Consider the following 24,382-nt stretch of genomic DNA (forward strand, 5'->3'; position numbering starts at 1 on the left):
TCTCCCCATTATTATCGGTGATCGTTACCCTCTTAGCATCATTCCACACCGGACTTGGACCCTTTCTCCTATTGCCCTTTTTCCGAGGAGGACCATCCCATTGTCTCACTACTTCTACTTCTGCTACTTCCTCTTCCCCCTCTTCCCCCTCTTCCCCCTCTTCTTCTATTTGTTCTAATGCAATATCCTCCTCCACATCCAGATCATCATCCCAACAATCTTCATAATAATCATTATGCAAATAATCTTGAGGTGAGGGAGTGCCTAGTTGAAGGGTACCACTAAGTTGGGTTTGTTTTCGTTTTCCTAATACCGAGACCATATGTGTACTAGATTGGCTACTAGATCCGTCCATCCTAACAAATAAAATAACAATGTACATTAATATATCACAACCACAGTTCAGCATAGTGTGTACATTAATATATCACAACCACAGTTCAGCATAGTGTGTACATTAATATATAACAATGTACATTAATAACAATGTACATTCAAAGTAAAATCTGACCCAATATATACATCCTATGATAACATTAACTTGTTACTTGTTTAAATTATGTAATGGGATTTTAAAATGGTTAATGGCATGCGATTCATCACAAATGAAGTAAGGAAAATAATGTGCACATATTCAGCAAGCTGATCACAAGTAAAATAGATATAAATAAAAGACATCACCATAAACCTACCTCTTCATGAATTTTTGTAATTTCACGAGCTAGGACGCATTTTCTGAAACACAATTACAAACTCACCAAATCAGTTTTTTGTAAGACCACTAAGTCAGTAAAAGCGCATAAATCCATACATGGAAGTTTAATTTGTAACTCACCATAACAAAAACTAATATATAATCATTTTTTTCTTAAGTCAGTAAAGCTTTTATTGAAGTTGGTATTTTTTCTTAATACCTTTATTAAAATTGATTTTTAATCTGAAGCCTTAAAAGTATTTACCTTGAAACACCAAAAACTGAAGAAGTCTCTTCAAGAAACTGCTGAAGTTTGTGGGGAGGCACATAGAATATTTGGGTCGTCCCCTCATTTGCTGAAACCGTCAACCTCTCTCTTCTAGATCCAGCATGTTTAGAGAGAAATCCAACTGCAGAAGTATACTCAGTTTCAAAGTTCTATATACATCTTATCCACCAAGAAGAATATCTGCAGCATCATTTCCATGGAAAACTTACCAAACTTAAACTCATCCGTGGAGAGGCCAGATGCAGAGAGAGCAGCCACAAAAGCAGACGGCCCAGGTATAGGAATAACAGGGATGTTTTCATCCACGCACAGCTTTGCCTGCAGCAAAACTTGAGAGAGATCCAACTGCAGAAGTATACTCGAGAGAGATCCCCAGTTCTGTGACATGTCTTGTCCGTGAAAAACAATCGCCCTAGAGAGAGAGAGCGGTGGTTGTGTGGTGAAGGAAGGCTGGAGAGTCAGAGATGAGAGTATGGTGTGGTGGTGGGTCGGTGGCTGGTCGGAATTCGACAGTATGGTGAGGGACGACGTTGGTGAGGGTCGGAGGCTCACGGCTGCGCTTCGAAACAAATGAACGGAGGAATACAAAAGTGAAATGTTATCATCTGACCTAAAAACAAATCGACGGCACATATTAAATCCAAAACAATCAACGGTTGAAATAATTCTCTTATAATTAAAAAATTATATATATATATTTTTTTTGGTTCGGTATGGGAATACCGAAAAAATGAAATGCAATACCGAATCCCATACCGAAAATTTCGGTTTGGTTTGGGATTACATCCCGAAACTTTCGGGAATTTTGGTTTGGGATCGGGATTTTTTTGGTTTGGTTTGGGATTTTTTGGATTTTTTTCCAGCCCTAGAGATACTCATTAGAAATGGAAGTCTAGCTTTAAATTCATGATATAAATGATTATGGAAGTTATATATACGCCAGCTCAAGGATCACATTGACCCAATGATTCATATATATGCTATTTCAAGTCTGCAAACTGTGGACGAAGAAGAGACGTATCATACATGAATTACGTGACAACGAAATATCACTTTTATCTTATCCTTTATTTATGGCATATGGTCTTAAGACCATACATATCTTTTTTTTTTTTTTTTTTTTTTTTTTTTTTTTTGGGAAAAACACCATGTCAAAACACGGTGAATCATTTATTGCAACAACACAAACTTACAACCAAGGCCCAAAATAGATACACAAAGCAAAACACGGCCAACCAAACACATCAAAACGAGCCCAACCCAAAGTTCGAACCAAAGAAAATAGAAAACTAGAAACACCGCTGCAACCACTGCCACAACAGTGCTTGTCGATCCGCCCAAAGCCCATCTCCCAACCAAGCCGTACCTCAGCAAACCCATCAACCAATTCCAATCTTCAGTCCAAACGCAGCCACAGATCACCAAGAACTTACAGCAAAGATAAAGAAGCGCGTGGAAATCCATGAGCAACACTACCAACCAAGGTAGACAACAAAGAGAATATGGGGGTGTTTGGAACACCCAACCTAGTGGAAGCACCAGATCAGAGCTCACCGACTCAACAAGTCGCATCTCGCGGCGAAACTTAACCAAAGATCGGAAATTAGAGGAAGGAAGATGAGAGATAGCAGTGGGAGGAGAAAAGGGTAAATCAAACCAGGAAGCAGGGGGAAGAAGTAGCGGAGGGGAGAAAAAAAGGAGACCAAGGCAAAAACAAAAGAACACCCACCGATCCCAGCCACAGCAAACAGGAACACAATAGAGAACCACTCACACGAAAGGGTGAGAATCGCCCTCAAAAAGAGGGAAGGTCTCTCACAGATGAGAGAAAAAGACTGATAGCAAGACCATATCTTGTTTGGAATTGGAAAAAAATGGCGCACAACTGAAGACGGTTTGCCCAAAAAATTAGGTATTCGTCGACTAGGAAATATTGCCTAACAAAAGGAGAAATTTTGTATTGTGACCGGAACACGAGTGGTACACCAAGTATTTTTATATAAGTGGTGGAAATTTATAATATTTAAGTTATTAACTTTTTAACACACATATTCCATCATTTGTATAATGACACGTGATGTACCACCCCGTGTTCTGGTCACGTTGAAAAATCTCTCCAACAAAAGAGTTTGTCTGCTAAATATGCTATCGGTGTAAAAAAACCAATAATGACATGTAATAAATATCCACCAAACGACCTTTGTGTGTAATAAATAGATATCCATATCAAGATCCCTATAGAGATATGCAGTTACCACGTCCATTAGTTGCATATCCAATTTTTCAGAAACTACCAAACTCATAAGGTAGCGGAACGTAATCACATCCATTACGGGAGAATACGTTTCATCGTAATCAATCCCAGGGCGTTGAGAGAAGCCTTGCATCACAAGACATGCCTCATGTCACACTTTTTCTTTCCTCTCATTATGCTTCCTTAAAAAATTCCACGATGCGACGGGCTTCACATGCGACAATGTAAGAACTATGTGCCTAAACATCTAGTGTTTCGCAAGAGATTCGAGTTCGATGTGGATTGCTTGTTTGGAGTTTGGGAAATCGATTCTTCGTCTACATTCATTAACTGAACGTGGTTCAATGTCATCGCTCAACATGATCTCAGTAGCTACTGCACGTGCAAACACATAGTTCATTATCATCTCATTTCTATTCCAAACTAGCATAATAGACCGAAGTCTCTCGATTCTTGGGAGGTGGATTCGTCTCTTTTAGGACACTTCTATGGTCTAGAATTTCCTCATGCATTGGATAGAATGAGTAGGCGATGGTCAGTTTTATGGTAGGCTCACTAGCATATGTTGTGGTTTTCCTCTTCTAGGGTTGTGAATTCTTTAATCTATAAGTCTGCCATGCATCTGGGTAGGAGTAGATGATTGGCTAGCTACCAATATACGGGGTTCAACCGCAGTGGCATCCTGGCCTTCTAGGATGAAGGTGCGTCATACATTTGGTTCATCCATCTTTACAGGCACGTTTGCAACTGGTATATATGATCTTTTCACTTTTGCTAGATTAGTGAAAGCATATGGCATATACTCTGAGCAACTTCTGAAGATTTAGGATACTTCGTACTTTAGTCTCAAACTTGGTGGTGCGTGGATCTAAATGAGACAAAGGAAGAGTCATCCACAATAATTCGAGTCATTTTTCTGGAACATTGACGTTCTTATCTCCCCCAACGACGAAAAGACTATTCCATAGAAATGACAATCCATGAAATGAGCGGTAAAAAGATTGTCTGTCAAAGGTTTTGAGTAACGAATGATAAAAGGAGAATCATAACTAACACATACTCCCATCATTCTTTGAGGACCCATTCGTGTATGTAAGGGCAGTGCAATTAACACATAGACTGTACAACTAAGGCTCATATTCGGTAACCAACTAAAGGGCTGAATAAGGTTTGGTTGCAACGGGCTTTAGGTGGACCAACATAGTTGGGTATAATATTGCATAACCTAAGCAGCGATCGGGAGCTTGGCACGTATGACTAATGATATAACAACCATTTGAAAGCCTTAATGAATGCTTCTGCCAGACTTTTCTGGGTATGAACATGGGATATTGGATGTTCAACTTTAATCACAACCAACAACAACAACAAAGCCTTTTCCCACTAAGTGGGGTCGGCTATATGAATCCTAGAACGCCATTGCGTTCGGTTTTGTGTCATGTCCTCCGTTAGATCCAAGTACTCTAAGTCTTTTCTTAGAGTCTCTTCCAAAGTTTTCCTAGGTCTTCCTCTACCCCTTCGGCCCTGAACCTCTGTCCCGTAGTCACATCTTCGAACCGGAGCGTCAGTCGGCCTTTTTTGCACATGTCCAAATCACCGGAGCCGATTTTCTCTCATATTTCCTACAATTTCGGCTACTCCTACTTTACCTCGGATATCCTCATTCCCAATCTTATCCTTTCTCGTGTGCCCACACATCCCACAAAGCATCCTCATCTCCGCTACACCCATTTTGTGTACGTGTTGATGCTTCACCGCCCAACATTCTGTGCCATACAACATCGCTGGCCTTATTGCCGTCCTATAAAATTTTCCCTTGAGCTTCAGTGGCCTACGACGGTCACACAACACGCCGGATGCACTCTTACACTTCATCCATCCAGCTCGTATTCTATGGTTGAGATCTCCATCTAATTCTCCGTTCTCTTGCAAGATAGATCATAGGTAGCGAAAACGGTCGCTTTTTGTGATCTTCGCTAGATTGCTCCGGTCATTAGTGTGGATAAGTATATAAATGGATAGAGATAGGAAAGCAAACACAAGATGTACGTGGTTCACCCAGATTGGCTACGTCCACGGAATAGAAGAGTTCTCATTAATTGTGAAGGGTTTACACAAGTACATGGGTTCAAGCTCTCCTTTAATGAGTACAAGTGAATGATTTAGTACAAATGACATTAGGAAATATTGTGGGAGAATGATCTCGTAATCATGAAACTTCTAAGTATCGGAGTGTGGTATCGTCTTGACTTGCCTTATCTGTCTCATAGGTAGATGTGGCATCTTCTCTGGAAGTACTCTTCCTCCATCCAGGGGTGGTATCTTTAACTGGTGGAGATGCACAAGGTAATGTATCAATTTCACTTGAAGCTTACTTGTAGTTTCAAGCTTGGTCAAGCGCGATACAAACCATGTAGTAGGAGTCCCTCAAGTCGCCGAGCTAGGGGGTCTGCTGAAAGAGGTGACAGACAAGGTAAGCAATCAGAGCTCTGACTGATTGTTCACCTTCTCCCCATCTTGCAGCAGCATGAAGGATAAAGAGAAGAAAAATGAGAAGAGATGATATGAGATACTTTTGCTTTTGAAGAAGTAACTTTCCACAGGCTTATTCTTGAACTGAGCTGGAGGGTTTTCTGGTTTCCTCCAGAGTATAAGGCCGACTGAAGAATTTGAGGGTCAAAACAAGTCCATCAAATCTAGAGTACGTTCCACCCTGCTGATATGGGATACTTTTGCTTTTGACAGAGTAATGGATGTATCGGCACGTATGCTGTTACGCTTGTCTCCTCATGCTTCCTTGTATCCTTCGCACTTGCCCTATCTGTTCCTTAAGTAGATGCAGAATCTTCCCTGGAAACATAAGATGTTGAAGATGAGTACTCGAGAGCAATGCCAGGTAAGTAATCAGGTAAGGGGTTCCAGGCATTCAGTTCCTGGCTGGAAGCTTGATTCCAAGTGCTGACTGATTGCTCTCTTTCTCCTTGTCTTGCAGGTAAAAACAACGCCAAAGGAAAAGACAGGGAAAAAGCATGATATGGGATACTCTTGCTTTTAACCTTGATGATATGAGATATTCTTGCTCTAGTATAGCTTGTTTGCAGAGGTATTATCGGGGGGAAAGAAAGCTGAATATTTCGAAAGGCTTCGTTGGGAGTGCCCTCTCAGATATGATGAAGGGTTGAGCATTTTTGCAGGTCTACCTGTCCGTTGGGGATGGAGGTCGACATATATAGGAGTCTCCCTAACAACAAGTAGTAATGCTATTCATTTACCCTGCTTGGTCATAGCACGGTAGTGGGAGCTGCCAGTTTCACATGTTTTAACTGTCAGAGCACTTTGAAAAAGTGGTCTGTGGTATCTGGCTCCCGAGATTCGGAGAACGATGCCTCTTCGATTTTTGAGAAAGCAATCATGCTGGGAGTCTGGCTCTCGAGATTCGGAGGGCGGTGCCTCTTCGATTTTAGAGCAAGCAATCCTGTTGGGAGTGTTGTCTCGAATGTGAGTAAAGGTTGGGCATGTTTGCTAGTCTACCTTGCCCCGAAGCACAAAGGTTGACACACAGGGACTTTCCAATTATCTAGCAATGGTACTGTTCCTTTACCCTCTCTTCGCTTTTGAGAAAGTAGTCATGTTGGGAGTCTGGCTCTCGAGATTCGGAGGACGGTGCCTCTTCGATTTTGGAGCAAGTAATCTTGTTGGGAGTGTTTTCTCGAATGTGAGTAAAGGTTGGGCATGTTTGCTAGTCTACCTTGCCACGAAGCACAGAGGTTGACACACAGGAACTTTCCAATTATCCAGCAATGGTACTGTTCCTTTACCCTTGTGGATAATAATATGGTAGCTAGACCTTCAAAATTTATGTGTCTAAACTTTGTTAGTGCTGTTTCTTTGCTATTCTTTTACCTTTCTTGGTCAGAGCGATGTAGTGGGAGCTGCAAGCTTCACGTGCTCAACTTTGGCAGAGAACTTTGGCAAAGTTATCTGTGGTACCCATGAGCTATTGTTGCGTGTGGGAAGTGGGTGATTGAACAGTAAGATTCATGTGTTTTCTACTTCACCAGAAGTCTTCGACAGAATGCCCATAATTTCTGCAAAGCTGAGTGTGCGTGTGACAGGTGCTGACAAGGCTAGAATAGTAAGTGCCTCTTCGATTTCTGAGATCGGCCCTCGTGGTCTCTGAGCAGCCCAGCTTTTGAGAAAGCGAGCGCCTCTTCGATTGATTCGGAGAACGATGCCTCATCGATTTTTGAGAAAGCAATCATGCTGGGGGTCTGGCTCTCGAAGATTCGGGGAGCAGTGTCTCTTCGATTTTTGAGAAAGTAATCATGTTGGGAGTCTGGCTCTCGAGATTCGGAGGGCGGTGCCTCTTCGATTTTGGAGCAAGCAATCTTGTTGGGAGTGTTTTCTCGAATGTGAGTAAAGGTTGGGCATGTTTGCTAGTCTACCTTGCCACGAAGCACAGAGGTTGACACACAGGGACTTTCCAATTATCCATCAATGGTACTGTTCCTTTACCCTCTCTTCGATTTTTAAGAAAGTAGTCATGTTGGGAGTCTGGCTCTCGAGATTCGGAGGACGGTGCCTCTTCGATTTTGGAGCAAGCAATCTTATTGGGAGTGTTTTCTCGAATGTGAGTAAAGGTTGGGCATGTTTGCTAGTCTACCTTGCCACGAAGCACAGAGGTTGACACACTGGGACTTTCCAATTATCCAGCAGTGGTACTGTTCCTTTACCCTTGTGGGTAATAATATGGTAGCTAGACCTTCAAAATTTATGGGTCTAAACTTTGTTAGTGCTGTTTCTTTGCTATTCTTTTACCCTTCTTGGTCAGAGCGATGTAGTGGGAGCTGCAAGCTTCACGTGCTCAACTTTGGCAGAGAACTTTGGCAAAGTTATCTGTGGTACCCATGAGCTATTGTTGCGTGTGGGAAGTGGGTGATTGAACAGTAAGATTCATGTGTTTTCTACTTCCCCAGAAGTCTTCGACAGAATGCCCATAATTTCCGCAAAGCTGAGTGTGCGTGTGACAGGTGCTGACAAGGCTGGAAAAGTAGGTGCCTCTTCGATTTCTGAGATCGGCCCTCGTGGTCTCTGGGGAGCCCAGCTTTTGAGAAAGCGAGCGCCTCGTCGATTTCTGAGATCGGCCTTCGTGGTCTTTGAGCAGCCCAACTTTTGAGAAAGCAAATGCCTCTTCGATTTCTGAGATCAACCCTCGTGATCTCTAAGCAGCCCAGCTTTTGAGAAAGCAAACGCCTCTTCGATTTCTGAGCAGGCGCCTCTTCGATTTCTGAAGCTCCGTCGAGTGCAGATTTTTATAGGGGCTGGCATTAAGTTCCAAAGCACACTTGAATCTCCACTAGTAGAAGCTTCATTCTTGCACTTCTAAGATCTTGATTTGTCCGACCTCTTCTCTCTTCAACACCTTTGAAAATGTCTGGCCCCTCCGACCGTCGTTTTGACTTGAACCTTGTTGAAGAGGTAGCCCCGCCTTCTCCAGACAACATATGGCGCCCATCCTTCGTCTCCCCTACTGGTTCTCTTACCGTTGGGGATTCCGTGATGAAGAATGATATGACCGCTGCGGTGGTGGCCAGGAACCTTCTCACTCCCAAAGATAACAGACTACTTTCCAAACGGTCTGATGAGTTAGCTGTTAAGGATTCGCTGGTTCTCAGTGTTCAGTGTGCAGGTTCTGTGTCTAATATGGCCCAACGCCTATTTGCTCGAACCCGCCAAGTTGAATCATTGGCGGCTGAAGTGATGAGTCTGAAACAGGAGATTAGAGGGCTCAAGCATGAGAATAAACAGTTGCACCGGCTCGCACATGACTATGCTACAAACATGAAGAGGAAGCTTGACCAGATGAAGGAAACTGATGGTCAGGTTTTACTTGATCATCAGAGATTTGTGGGTTTGTTCCAAAGGCATTTATTGCCTTCGTCTTCTGGGGCTGTACCACGTAATGAAGCTCCGAATGATCAACCTCTGATGCCTCCTCCTTCTAGGGTTCTGTCCAGTACTGAGGCTCCAAATGATCCCCCTCCGGTGCCTTCTCTTTCTGGGGCTCTACCGACTGCTGAGACTTCTCCTAAGCAACCTTTGTGAAGGCTCCCTCTTGTGTGTTTATTTTGACTCATGTATATGTACATATTTGTAGCTTATCGGGGATATCAATAAATAAGCTTTCCTTCATTTCAACGTATTGTGTTAAATACACCAAAGCCTTCTTCGCTAAGTTCTTTGAATTTTCTTTTGTTGAAGCTTGTATGTTGAAGCTTTCTGAGTGGAGCATGTAGGTTGGGGTAGTGTTCCCTTAATTTCCCGAGTGAGGAAAACTTCTCGGTTGGAGACTTGGAAAATCCAAGTCACTGAGTGGGATCGGCTATATGAATCTTAGAACGCCATTGTGCTCGATCCTGAGTCATGTCCTTCGTTAGATCCAAGTACTCTAAGTCTTTTCTTAGAGTCTCTTCCAAAGTTTTCCTAGGTCTTCCTCTACCCCTTCGGCCCTGAACCTCTGTCCCATAGTCGCATCTTCTAATCGGAGCGTCAGTAGGCCTTCTTTGCACATGTCCAAACCACCGTAACCGATTTTCTCTCATCTTTCCTTCAATTTCGGCTACTCCTACTTTACCCCGGATATCTTCATTCCTAATCTTATCCTTTCTCGTGTGCCCACACATCCAACGAAGCATCCTCATCTCCGCTACACCCATTTTGTGTACGTGTTGATGTTTCACCGCCCAACATTCTGTGCTATACAGCATCGCCGGCCTTATTGCCGTCCTATAAAATTTTCCCTTGAGCTTCAGTGGCATACGGCGGTCACACAACACGCCGGATGCACTCTTCCACTTCATCCATCCAGCTTGTATTCTGTGGTTGAGATCTCCATCTAATTCTCCGTTCTTTTGCAAGATAGATCCTAGGTAACGAAAACGGTCGCTCTTTGGTATTTCTTGATCTCCGATCCTCACCCCTAACTCGTTTTGGCCTCCATTTGCACTGAATTTGCACTCCATATATTCTGTCTTTGATCGGCTTAGGCGAAGACCTTTAGATTCCAACACTTCTCTCCAAAGGTTAAGCTTTGCATTTACCCCTTCCTGAGTTTCATCTATCAACACTATATCGTCTGCGAAAAGCATACACCAAGGAATATCATCTTGAATATGTCCTGTTAACTCATCCATTACCAACGCAAAAAGGTAAGGACTTAAGGATGAGCCTTGATGTAATCCTACAGTTATGGGAAAGCTTTCGGTTTGTCCTTCATGAGTTCTTACGGCAGTCTTTGCTCCTTCATACATATCCTTTATAGCTTGGATATATGCTACTCGTACTCCTTTCTTCTCTAAAATCCTCCAAAGAATGTCTCTTGGGACCCTATCATACGTTTTTTCCAAATCTATAAAGACCATGTGTAAATCCTTTTTCCCATCTCTATATCTTTCCATCAATCTTCGTAAGAGATAGATTGCCTCCATGGTTGAGCGTCCTGGCATGAACCCGAATTGGTTGTCCGAAACCCGTGTCTCTTGCCTCAATCTATGCTCAATGACTCTCTCCCAGAGCTTCATTGTATGACTCATTAGCTTAATACCCCTATAGTTCATGCAATTTTGTACGTCGCCCTTATTCTTGTAGATAGGCACCAAAGTGCTCGTTCGCCACTCATTTGGCATCTTCTTCGTTTTCAAAATCCTATTGAAAAGGTCAGTGAGCCATGTTATACCTGTCTCTCCCAAAAGTTTCCACACTTCGATTGGTATATTGTCTGGGCCTATTGCTTTTTTATGCTTCATCTTCTTCAAAGCTACAACCACTTCTTCCTTCCGGATTCGACGATAAAAAGAGTAGTTTCTACACTCTTCTGAGTTACTCAACTCCCCTAAAGAAGCACTCATTTCATGTCCTTCATTGAAAAGATTATGAAAATAACCTCTCCATCTGTCTTTAACCGCGTTCTCTGTAGCAAGAACCTTTCCATCCTCATCCTTGATGCACCTCACTTGGTTTAGGTCCCTTGTCTTCTTTTCCCTTGCTCTAGATAGTTTATAGATATCCAACTCTCCTTCTTTGGTATCTAGTCGTTTATACATATCGTCGTAAGCCGCTAACTTAGCTTCTCTGACAGCTTTCTTCGCCTCTTGCTTCGCTTTTCTATACCTTTCACCATTTTCATCGGTCCTCTCCTTGTATAAGGCTTTACAACATTCCTTCTTAGCCTTCACCTTTGTTTGTACCTCCTCATTCCACCACCAAGATTCCTTTTGGTGTGGGGCAAAGCCCTTGGACTCTCCTAATACCTCTTTTGCTACTTTTCGGATACAACTAGCCATGGAATCCCACATTTGGCTAGCTTCCCCCTCTCTATCCCACACACATTGGGTGATTACCTTCTCTTTGAAAATGACTTGTTTTTCTTCTTTTAGATTCCACCATCTAGTCCTTGGGCACTTCCAAGTCTTGTTCTTTTGTCTTACTCTTTTGATATGTACATCCATCACCAACAAGCGATGTTGATTAGCCACGCTCTCTCCTGGTATAACTTTGCAATCCTTACAAGTTATACGATCCCCTTTCCTCATTAGAAGAAAATCTATTTGTGTTTTTGACGACCCACTCTTGTAGGTGATCACATGTTCTTCTCTCTTCTTAAAGAAGGTGTTGGCTAAGAAGAGATCATATGCCATTGCAAAATCCAAGATAGCTTCCCCATCCTCGTTTCTCTCCCCAAAACCATGGCCACCATGAAAACCTCCATAGTTACCTGTCTCCCTGCCCACATGTCCATTTAAATCTCCTCCTATAAATAACTTCTCCGTCTGAGCAATTCCTTGCACCAAGTCTCCAAGATCTTCCCAAAATTTCTCCTTCGAACTCGTATCCAACCCTACTTGAGGTGCGTACGCACTAATCACATTGATAAGTTCTTGTCCTATTACAATCTTGATTGCCATGATTCTATCTCCTACCCTCTTGACATCTACAACATCTTGTACCAAGGTCTTGTCCACGATGATGCCAACACCGTTTCTCGTTCTATTTGTGCCCGAATACCAAAGTTTAAACCCTGAGTTTTCTAGATCCTTTGCCTTACTACCAACCCACTTAGTTTCTTGTAGGCACATAATATTTATCCTTCTCCTCACCATAACTTCCACTACTTCCATAGATTTTCCCGTTAAGGTTCCTATATTCCACGCTCCTAAACGCATTTTGCTCTCTTGAACTCTACCCTTCTGTCCTAGCTTCTTCACCCTTCCCCGTCTAATAGGATCAAAGTAAACACATGTGTAACCAACATGTAGAAGTGTCAACTAATACCATAAGGTAACTAAATTGTCCACATGGTGGTTGAATCGATCCACAAATGTCCTCCTGGATCCTTTTGTAGAAAAGTAGGAAGATCCAAATGGATCTTATTGTAGGAAGGTTGAATAATGAGTTTCCCATGAAGCAGGTTTAGCATGTTATGTTGTAAAGTCTAGTTTTAAGTGTTTGGCTTTCCTTGTCAAATATTGTATTTGTGCACCACATGGTCATTTTAGTTCTAGACTACATTATCCGATTATGGGATGCTGTTACTGGAATTAAACGTTCAAGGACGTGACTCATCTCACATCAAAGGTTTGTTCATGCATGTGCATCTCATATCTCTATTTGTGTTGCATTCTGTCTAAGTTAATTATCAAGTTTTGCACGCTAACTTTTAGCTATCTAGGCACACGGATTAAGATAGCCCACATGGGCTAACTGACACATTTCTAATGTGAGTAAAATAACATATATGATCTTAGTTGAGGAGTATTGTTGACTAGTCAAACAATCACGTATATAGATTTTAAATTATAGGTTATTCCACCTGGTACCAATTTCAATTGGTATCAGAACTTTGCTCTAAATATACATAGAGTGGTCTCTGGGAGCTACTGGTAGTGGGTGGAATCTCACCATGGATCATGATCATGTTGCGGGATCTTGCAACTCTCCTCCATTCTTTGATGGTAGGAATTATGCTGCTTGGAATGAGAAGTTCATGTTCGATATTGCACAACTGCCAAGCAAGCTTGGGACAAACTCCGAATTCTTCATGAGGGTGATAAACAAGTGAGAGAACTAAAACTCAAGATGACTCTTTCAAAATTTGAAGATTTGAGAATGCTCGAGTCCTAAACCTTCTCTGCCTTCTATGAGAATGTTGAAATGTTGACAAATGAAGCCTTGGGGTTAGGGAAACTTTTTTATGAAACAACCATTGTTCAAAATATTTTGAGATCTTTACCCAAGAAATTTCAAGCAAAGAATGCTGCCATTCAAGAGTTTCAAGACCTAAATGAGATCAAGCTTGGAAAATTGGTCAAGAAACTCATCACCTATGAGATGGAGCTTGATATGGATGAAAATGACTCCAAGAAGAGAAAAGAAGTGGCCCTTCAAATTGTTGTGAACAATGATGGTTTAAGTGACTTGTGAGGACAAACCTCAAAAGATGATCTTGCCCTACTTGTCAAACAATTTAGAAGGATTCTCAACAGTAAGGGAAGAGAGTTAAAAAAGAATGGGAAGTCCTCTAGAAACTCAAATCAATCACATAGAAAGTTCACTTTTGGTAGAAAACAAGGAAAATTTACAAGTAGAAATGACAAATCTCCCTCAAGAGAATCTGGCCTCTGCTTTTCTTGTGATGGTAGTCGACATCGTGCTGCTGAGTGTGCAAACAACTGGGAATTAAGTCAGAAAATGGACAAAACAATGATGGCTACTTGGAGTGAAAGTGAAGGTAAGGGGTCTATGCATTCTGATGAGTCGTCAAATGATAAAGAAAAAAATTGTTGTTTTTGTTGCTCTAATGGAGGAAATGTCTCCAAGTGATGATAATCTTATGTTGAATGACAATGAGGAGATGATTTATGATGAGTTATGCATTAAGTATGATATAAATTCATATTTTGAAAGAAAATAATATTTTGAGGCTAATCAGAAACAGCTACTTGAGCTAAATAAGGCAAATGACAAGGGTTATTCGTCTTAACATTGAGGCTGAAAAAATTGACAAGATGCTAAGTATTAGGAAACTTTATGATGACAAAAATGGCATTGGTTACGTGGAAAATGGCTCAAGCTTAACGAGTACGAAATCAAGATTTGTGAGAGAATCTTTTCCTATAGCACCTAAAGTCAATCCAAGCTCGAAGTCTAGATTTATTCCCACATGTCATTATTGTGGTGAATTGGGCCACATTCGTCCTAAGTGTAGGAAACTTCACTCTGGAAAGAATGATGCTTTGAAGAATCAAGTGGATCGACTAGTCAATGAAGTCAACAGAATTGCTCAACTTGTGCGGTTACCCAGTATGGAAAGTGTGAAGCCTCACTCCAACTAGGTTCAGAAAGTCTCTATCTGTCACCAAACAAAATATATGGTATCTTGACAGTGGGTGCTCTTGTCACATGTATAGGGACAAGGATGCCTTCCTATCTTTTTCACCTTCAATGGCGGTGGCGTTGTTTTTGGTAGTGGAGATAAGTCCAAAATCACTTGAAATGGTATTGTTAATATTCCAAGTCTTCCTCTGCTCATGAATGTTAGTTATGTGGAAGGGTTGAAGTCGAGTCTCATTAGCATTAGCCAGTTATGTGATGAAGTGGCGAATGAAGTTTTTTTTTCCAAGAAAGGTTGTCGAATTATGGACGAACATGGAAAGAATATTCTGGTTCTTCCTAGATCTGGAGACAATTGTTACATTCTTAATGCTTCAAAGGTTGGTTATTCCCGAAAGTGCAACAAAGCTTTTGATGATGTTAGTGTGTTCTGGCATAGAAGACTTGGTCATGTTAACTTCAAAGATCTTCAAAAATTGTCTAATCGTGATATTGTTAAAGGCTTACCTCATTTCTGACTCATATGTTTGTGGATCTTGTTAATTGGGAAAACAGATCAAAGTGACTCACAAAAGAATAAATGATATTGCAACAACCAAGCCTTTACAATTAATGCATATGGATCTTATTGGTCTAATTTAAACATTGTCTATTGGATGGAAGAAGTATATTCTGGTAATTGTGGATGACTACTCCAGATATACATGGGTGTGTTTCTTGAGGGAAAAATAAGATACTTTTCAACAGTTCTTCCCCGTGTACAAGGGAATGCTAAATGAATCTCTGACCAATCGTCATTCTCTTGTCAGAATCAGAACTAATAATGGCACTGAATTTGAGAATGTCTGTTTGATGAATTCACCTTAACCAACGGCATCAAACATGAATCTTCAACACATACCACTCCTTAACAAAATGGGGTTGTTGAAAGGATAAATCGTGTTCTGATTGAGATGACTAGGGTGATGTTAAATTGCAAGAATCTGGCAAAACACTTTTGGGCTAAAGCCATAAATATTGCATGCTACATTTCAAATCGTTTGTTTCTCAAGCCAGGCACTGATGCGACTCCTTATGAAATCTGGAGAGGTAAAAAGCCAATATTGAAGTATTTCAGAATGTTTGGAAGTGTTTGCTATATTATGAGAGATCGAGAACACCTAGCCAAATGTGATACTAACTGTGATGAAGAAATCTTCTTGGGGTACTCTTACACTAGCAGGGCATATAAGGTCTACCTACGAACAAAAACCATCATGGAGTCTATAAATGTTAAAGTTGATGACTCTGTTATTCCTTCTGCTCTTGATGTTGAATATGTTGATTTCTTCCCTCCTTCCTCGAACGATAATGGTGGTGTTTATGGTCAGTCAGGAGAGCAATCAGAAAGTGACGCAGAAAGTCAATCTAGCTTAAATCAAGATTCTTGCATCGTGTTTAGGGATAAACCAAAGTGGGTTGAGGTCATCAAGTTGAGGAAATTGTGGGTCTCATTGACCAATGCGTTAAAACTCGAAGACAACTAGCTGATGAAGTTGCAAATGTTTGCTTTGTCTCCCAGATTGTGCCTAAGAATATTGAAAATGTCAATTGCCTGGATGCATTGATGATCGAAAGAGTACTTTTGGAGGAGCTTTCTCTATTGGGAAAATTTTGGTTGCTTAGCACAACAAAAAAGCAAAATTGTGTCTCTTTGTCTACTGCCAAGGTAGAGTATGTGGCTACCAAGAGCTGTTGCACTCAATTAATGTGGATGAAGTAAATGCTCAGTGATTATGGTATCTCACAATGCACCTTTCTTATTTATTGTGACAATATGAGTTCTATTGATATTTCCAAGAATCCTGTCCAACATTCAAGAACCAAACATATTGATATAAGGCATCATTTCATTAGAGATATTGTGAAAGGTAAAATTCTTACCTTAACCTTTGTGCCAACTAAAAAACTGCTAGCTGAAATATTCACTAAAGCCCTAGATAATCAAAGGTACGAGGATCTTCGACGGTTTATTAGTCTTTGTGATATGATTTGAATAGGTTGTATAGCCTTGCTTTCAAGAGTTGAATATTGTGTCTAGTCTCTGTGCATGTTTTGTATAGACATTTATCTCATTAGATAACCTTTTTTTCCTCTTTGTATGTATCTCTTATCTGTCAAACATTGTTAGTTTATATGGATTAGTCTTGGATAATCTTTCATTGTGATGTCAAAGGTTCTTTCAATTCTTTCTTATGGCCTCTAAAAAATCATTTTTCCAATTATCCAAATCTAGTGGTGTTTTTGAATTTAATGTTGCTTTGGTCCTAATTAAGTGGTAGTGACTTTACTTTCTCTATAATCTGGACCATGTGCCAATTCTCTTCTTTTGTCCTCTCTCCAAATCAAAACAAAAATTCAAATGGGAGAGTGTCTTGTGAAAGGGGTGTCTTCAAAGAAAGTATATATGATCAAATGGGAAAATCCCTTCATTTTAGCCTTCAATGCAATGTCATGTGTATCACTTCAAGATCCCCCTTTGTAGGTCATGTATCAAATTCTCTTAAAATATCAATGGTGATTCATCAAAATTTCACCTTCATTCAAATGACCTTGGCATTTCTCAAATTGGTGCCTCACTCAAAGTTCCACACCAAAGTTGGCTTTTCCTTCAAGGCTTATGCCGTACTTTTTGCGAGTCTTGTCTATTGTCCATATTATGTAGGAAGTGTTGTCTCTTAAGGTCAATGGATTATTAAAAGCTTGGTTAAGCTTGGTTAACCTTGAAAATGCTTTTGAGATTAAATGCTTGGTTCTATGATTTCCAAATAAATGTCACCAATCCTATCCCCTTATCTTGATACATCACAGTTGCATCATGAACAAATGTTCATCTCTATATTACTATCTTTGTATGCCTTTGATGAGTTGTCTCTTAAGAATTGCATTGCATATTATTTTGTCAAACACTTGTCTTTTCAATATCTCTTGGAAACATCGATATTCAAACTACTTTCTATTCTCCATTTCATGGCTTGTGTTTTTGCTATTGTTTATTGGTGCAAAGATTCAACTGTTATCTTGATCTCTATCATCTTAATGAGCTGCCTTCGGTTGTTTAGGTACATTTGTCTATGCCTATGCTCAAATTTATGTTTCAATGAACATCTTCGTTTCTTGTTGAGTCATTGTCCCTCGTCAGAAAAATGAAGTCATGATTTTAGGATTATGGGGGAGTGTGTTTTCATGAAGAGCATCATTTATGGGGGAGTTAAATCACAACGCATACATCTTTTTGTGCTTACTTGTTGCTAGTCTCATTGTTACTACACCTTGCTTGGGCTTATCCATATGATCTATTGCAAATTCTTTATCCGTTTTGCTCTTGTTGTTCATGTCCTGTGTTTTTGCAACAAATTTAACTATTCTATGCATTTTCCACCTTGTCATTGTCTTACCATGACAAAATGGGGGAGAAAAATTTCGTTGTGTTTCATACCTAGCAAGCCTTTTCTTACCTATGATAAATTTCACTTGTTCTTGTCAAGAGTATCATATGTAGGCTCATATGTAGGATTTATTCCTTGGCTCTTCTCTTGAGTTTGGGGGAGTGATATCAGTTCTAGGCTTGGAGTATTTTGTCAAGGAAAGCCAAATGGGGAGATTGTAAAGACTAGTTTTAAGTGTTTGGGTTTCCTTGTCAAATATTGTATTTGTGAACCACATGCTCAATTTAGTTCTAGACTACATTATCTGATTTGGTCAAGGAAAGCCAAATGGAGAGATTGTAAAGTCTAGTTTTAAGTGTTTGGGTTTCCTTGTCAAATATTGTATTTGTGAACCACATGCTCAATTTAGTTATAGACTACATTATTTGATTATGGGATGTTGCTACTGAAATTAAATGTTCAAGGACGTGGCTCACCTTACGTCAAAGGTTTGTTCATGCATGTGCATCTCATATCTCTATTTGTGTTGCATTTTGTCTAGGTTAAATGTCTAGTTAGTTTTGTGCGCTAACTTCCACCTGTCTAGGCACACAAATTAAGATAGCACACATAGGCTGACTTACACCTTTCTGATGTTAGTCAGTTGTTGGCTATTGATCTGCCCAGATTTCTTTTGCAGTCGACAAGTGTCCTAAGGACATGTTGGCTGATAGAAAATCAGATTTCCTTGGGTATATTTGTTCCCTAGGGTTTCATTTGGTCCTTAGGTGTTCAGAACTTATTTTAGAGAAAAAGTGCCTTCAAAGCTTTGAGCTTAGCTCTTCTTCATTTTTGGAACCCTAGCTACAAGACCAAGTTCATGCATTAAACACCTAATCATTGTATATTAGGGTTGCATTGTTTTAAGGTTTTGAATTAAGTTTTTGGTCTGGTTTTAAGCTTTAAATCTCTTTTTAGACCAAGCATTTAGATTCAAGTTAGATTTTTAGACCAAGCATTTAGATTTTTCCAGATTATATATGCACATCATAACATTATATCATTTCATTGATCGTGTTGATATCGGTTCCACAAGGTGAAGAGCTCATGAAGAGTTGCCACTTAGTGAAGACCGAAGGAGTTCATCTTGTGTAAAGTAAGGTTGCACAAAGAAAAAGCCACTTTGTAGATATGGATCTAGAAATTGAGCTTGTGTGGTATTTCTATGAACCTTGTTTACACTAGTGGACAGGATTGAGAGTCTCCGATTTTTTAACCCGGAGGTGGGTTTTTCGGGCCAAAAACATCCCATGCAATTTATCGCTTTTCAAGATTACTTATCTTACTCTTTGCTTCTGATATATGTTCATCATTATTGGCAAATAGATAAGCCCTGCAACTAAGATTGTCAGAGTTAAAATGTGCATTGAACTGGATCTTCATTGATGTGAGAATTAACTTGACACACAAATTAAACCCTATTGATGACAATTGTAACAAAGATGTAAGTAGGGATCGTTCTAGACCGGGGATTAACTAGGGATGCTAATCTACTAAAAACTGACTTAAAAACACAAAATTAATCTTAAAAACAGAAAACTAGACTCTAAGACTCTTAAATAGACTCTAAGACTCTTAACTAGACTTATATGACTCAAAACAAACTAAACTAACTCAAAACAGCACAAAACAATCAAAAAGACTCAAAACTGACTCTGAAGAGTTATTTGGATGAATTTAAGACTTACTTGACTCAAAACACTAATTTGGACAGATTTAAACAAGTTTCTAACTAAACTAACACACTTAATTAAAGGGGGGATTGTTTTGAAGAAATTAAAACTAAAACAAAGAACTTGCAGAAACAAAGCAATTTAAAAACGAATTTAAGTGAATTCAAGAGTGAAAAGCTAGTTAGAGGGTCCGTCTCCACACATGACATATGCAAACATAAACCAATTTCCAGTATTGTTCCTTTAAACCATGAATGACAACACCCCAAGTTAACCGTAACAGCACAAATTAACCATCAGATTTTCCTTATTTCATTGAATTGAACGGGATACGCATCACAACCAAATTATCCTTATCAAGTCCCCTAACTATGAAAAACATGATAGAAAACATATCAAAGGTCATTAAGTTCTTTGAAAATCATAAGTATTGACGAGGCATTCGTAACTATGAAAAGCATGATACTCTTGCCAAGGATTTTACTTAACACGATTGTGACTAGCAACCTTTACTAATTATGAATATAAGTTCGTAACGATTAGGTGAAACTCCCTTATACTCTAGCATCAAATTTATCCAGGCAAACTAAGTATGCATCCTCAATTAACATACATAAACAAGTTTTGATAACGCAGATAAACAAATCATACTCAAGACTTTAGAAACAATAACTAGATGTAATCAATTAATATAAAGCATATAATCATGGCTTCGAATTCACCTCCAACTAAAAATAGATTAGTTCCTCATGTCTTTAAAAACATAAAACCAAATTAAAAGCAACATTGAAACAAATCTAAGGATAGAAAGAACCAAGAACGTCCCAGCAGCTCCAATGGCAGATTTCGAACTCTCCCTTGGATTACAAGCCTCGGCATAAGCTTCTCCTTCTCCTTCCTCCACGCAAGTGCACCTTTAAAACTCTCTGAAATCTCTCAATTATATCTGAATGTATGCGGGTGCATGGGTGGTTTGATTTATGCAGCAAGGATGTGTATTTATAGGCTGAAATACATGGCACAATCCCTAACGATTTGGATTTCACAATCCTTGAGGAAAAAGACTAGGGTTTGACAGAAATCCAAAAGGAAAAGGATTAAGGTTTCCAGCAGATTCTAAGTAGGGGTGGGCACTTGAAACCGAAAACCGAAACCGAAACACGAATCGAATCAAACCGCACCAAACGGTTTGGTTTTGCGGTTTTGAAATGGTTTCGGTTTCAAAACCGAACCGCGGCACACAAAACGGTTTGATTTCAGTTTTGGGTTTTCAAAACCGCACCGAAATCGACGAAACCGAAACCGCATTTTTTTTTTTTATATAGTTCATTCAACTAGGTTATACTTATACATTTGGTTTTGCGGTTCTGGGTTTGCACCGAGTGGGTTTGCACTTTCAGTGACTGCTTCTGCGCCGCCTCCTTGCATCTCCGCATCTGCCTTTGCGACCTGGTCACCTGACTGCCTGCTTGCATCTGCTTCTGCCTGCCTGCCTGCGAGCGACTACTTCTGCCTGCCTGTGAGCGACTGCTTCTGCCAACTCCATTTTTCTCTCCCTCTCGGTCAAAGATAGACTCAGTTCATTTTCATATCTGAAAAAGTTAGGGTTTTGAAATGTGGAGGGAGAATGGCACTCTCTAAAGCAACCTCTGTTGTTCCCCCAAATCCCGAAACCCCCAGCACCAACCACGCTCATTCCGACCAGGGGTCTCTGCCTTCCTCCCCGGATCCCGATCCCACACCGTCTAATCTAGATCATGCGGTCCTCGACGAGCTTCAGAAACTGGATTTGAAAGAGCCGGTGGAGGAGGGGGATGGAGAACCTGATGAGTTGCAGAAGCTGGATTCGACAGAGAAGGTGGAGGAGGACGGAGTTGGTGAGTTGCAGAAGCTGGATTTGAAGGAGGAGGAGGACGGAGCTGGTGAGTTGCAGACGCTGGATTTGAAGGAGGATGAGGGCGGGGAGGGAGAGGAAGAAGAAGAGAAGAGTTCCGGTGAGAGAGAGGTTGAGATTTTAAATAGAGAGGAAAATGAGAGGCAGAGTGAGCAGAGTTATCAGAACAACGGAGGAGGCGGAGAAGGATGGGGAGGAAATCAGGGGTGGGAGGAGGATGGAGGTGAGGTGGAGGAGAAGAAGGCGGAGGAAACTCAGGAAAGTAACAGAAGGTATCAGTACCCGGTGAGGCCGGAAGCTGAAGACTGTTCGTATTATCTAAAGACCGGGTCTTGCAAGTTTGGATCCAATTGCAAGTTTAATCACCCTGTTAGTAGGAAAACCAACCAGGTATACCTTTTTTCTTTCGATTATTCGGTTGAAAGATTGGATTTGTTTGTTGATATTTGCCCAGCCTCTGTTAGTCTCAGCTGAAATTCTGCAGCAAAGCCATTTATGTGTTTGCATTTGTAGGGTTGTAGCTGAAAATGGTGTTCTTTTTGTTTACATACATTTTCAATGAGATTTTGCGTTAAAGAATGGTGATGGCGAACTCTGAGTGGCTTAGACTGCATGATTAGAACATTTCTGCTATTGGTTCTCACTTTCGGTTTACTGGTGTTTTGATTTGTTCATATTGGACGCAGAGATTTGGGGGCGTGATTTTGGGATTTTGGGGAAAGAGGAGAGGGGTTTGGTCGCAGAGAGTGGGTGCATGTTTTGGGGGATTGTATTTAAGTTTGAAACCGCTTGAAACCGTTTGAAACCGCACCGAAACCGTTTGAAACCGTACCGAACCGATCCAAACGATTTGGTTTCATTTCGGTTTTGGCTTCAAAACCGCACCGCACCGCACCGCAAAAAGTTTCGATTTCGGTTGTGGTTTCACTCGAAACCGCACCAAACCGCACCGCGCCCACCCCTAATTCTAAGTCTTCTAGAACAAGGAAAAACGCCAAATTTATAGGGTCTTCTAGAAAGGGTGGTCACGGCACCAATTTAGGGATTCTAGAACATACGGGTGCGGCATGAATGTAGGGAAAGGATAGGCCTTCTAGAAATCAGGTTTTTAGGTCCCCTTCCAGCTGGATTTAAGGCACAAACTGATTTAGATAAGATAAGATAGCATAAAACTAGATTAGGCAAGGATAAGATAAGATAAGGTTTGTTTGAATAAGATAAGGTTGGATAATGTTTTGGATAATGTTCCTTCTTTTGAGCTGATTCTTTATCTTCTTTGTCTTGGATTTATTTTCTTCATCTTTTCAGCACATTCCTAGCCTCTTGAACTTCCAATTCGTCCATCCATCTTGCTCCATTCATAAGTTATCCATTTAATGCCCAAAACTGCTTCAAAATGCTCCAAATTGCACTTTCTTGCCAACTTTGTCATTTGGACCTACAAACACACAAAAATAGCTTAAAACACTATAATAAACACAAACTAACTATGAAAATGCAAGAAAACAAGCTAACTAAGTCGCATAAATATACTCCTATCATTCGTTAACTAGGAACATTTCAGTAAACTGAGCCTTGAATTGACTACTTCCGCTATGAGTAAACTAACATATATGATCTTAATTGACTAGTCAGACAAGGACGTATATAGATTAAATTGCAGGTTATTCTATCTGGTACCAATTTTAGATGTCCTATTGAAACTCGCCTAATCTTCTGGTTAAGGGATGCCCGTGAGAATATTTAAGGACACGGCGTATCACAACTCGTCCACGGTGTCCTAAACAGTCATGCCAAAGCAAAACTTCGAGTGCAATCCCTAAGGTAGGGACGGCCACGTAGTGGTTCTCTATGGAGTGGATGGTTGTAGTGTACAAGCCACTCAGGAGATGCTCTAACTTCTTTAAAATAAGTTTATGGCCATATTCATACGAAGTGATGCACATAAATTCAACTCCGTTTTCTACAGAGGTTTCAGCATGATAATTATTATCTCAAATGCCTTTAAAGCTCAACAACATTCTTCCGGAACATAGAGAATGAATGGTCTCTTTAATGCTATTCAGTGTCATTGGACAACACAATACGGGCATGTGCGTATTCTTTGATCATGTTAGATGAGCCTGAGAAGGTTTTTAGAGGTAGCACATATCTCCATCCATGGTGTCTAATGCTTTGCCCTTATTCTTGAAGTTTGAGGCTTTAGGAGCAAGGTCAGAACACTTTGGGGCCCGTTTTCCTCCCTTAAATCAGCCTTGACTTTATCGACTTTAGTGGGATAGCTTCATGTCGTGCCTACCATGCTTAGAACGGTGGCTCGGACATCAATTCTCATTATTGTGTGCTTTAGGTGCAGCAATTGAGCCAGTAAGTCGAGCTTAATGATTCTTCATCAACAACTGATTTTGTTTTTCAGCAATAAGTAAAATAGAGATCAAATTTAAAAACTTAGTGAATTTCTGAGCCCTATATTATTTCTGGAGGACAATATTGGTCACAAAGAATGTCGAATAGGTATTCTCTAGGAAATCTTCTTCGATCAAGTCCTCATTACAAAACTTGACAAGTGATCTGATTTGACAAACTTCATAATTGTATTCATTCATAGACTTAAAGTCCTGGAAGCGCAAATACTGCCAATCATGTCTTACTTCAGGTAAGAATATATCTTTTTGGTAATCAAAAGGATCCGCCAAAGTGACCTATAAAGCTCGTGGATCTTC

General features: G+C 40.4%; 2 protein-coding genes across 2 annotated transcripts; one reads left to right on the forward strand and one right to left on the reverse strand.

Moving 5' to 3' along the window:
* Positions 1-207: 207 nt before the first annotated feature.
* On the reverse strand, positions 208-1,609 carry LOC126624625 (uncharacterized). The gene is made up of 4 exons (XM_050293700.1): positions 1,193-1,609; positions 960-1,104; positions 693-735; positions 208-356 (listed from the first exon to the last, which is right to left on the reverse strand). The coding sequence occupies exons 1-4, from the start codon at positions 1,368-1,370 to the stop codon at positions 342-344; spliced, it is 381 nt and encodes a 126-aa protein (XP_050149657.1). The 5' UTR covers positions 1,371-1,609; the 3' UTR covers positions 208-341.
* Positions 1,610-21,392: 19,783 nt separating this feature from the next.
* Positions 21,393-22,184, forward strand: LOC126622532 (zinc finger CCCH domain-containing protein 43-like). The gene is made up of 2 exons (XM_050291326.1): positions 21,393-22,049; positions 22,173-22,184. The coding sequence occupies exons 1-2, from the start codon at positions 21,393-21,395 to the stop codon at positions 22,182-22,184; spliced, it is 669 nt and encodes a 222-aa protein (XP_050147283.1).
* Positions 22,185-24,382: the final 2,198 nt, after the last annotated feature.

The sequence above is a fragment of the Malus sylvestris genome, chromosome 5 (assembly GCF_916048215.2).
Source record: "Malus sylvestris chromosome 5, drMalSylv7.2, whole genome shotgun sequence".
In the NCBI taxonomy this organism is placed as follows: domain Eukaryota; kingdom Viridiplantae; phylum Streptophyta; class Magnoliopsida; order Rosales; family Rosaceae; genus Malus; species Malus sylvestris.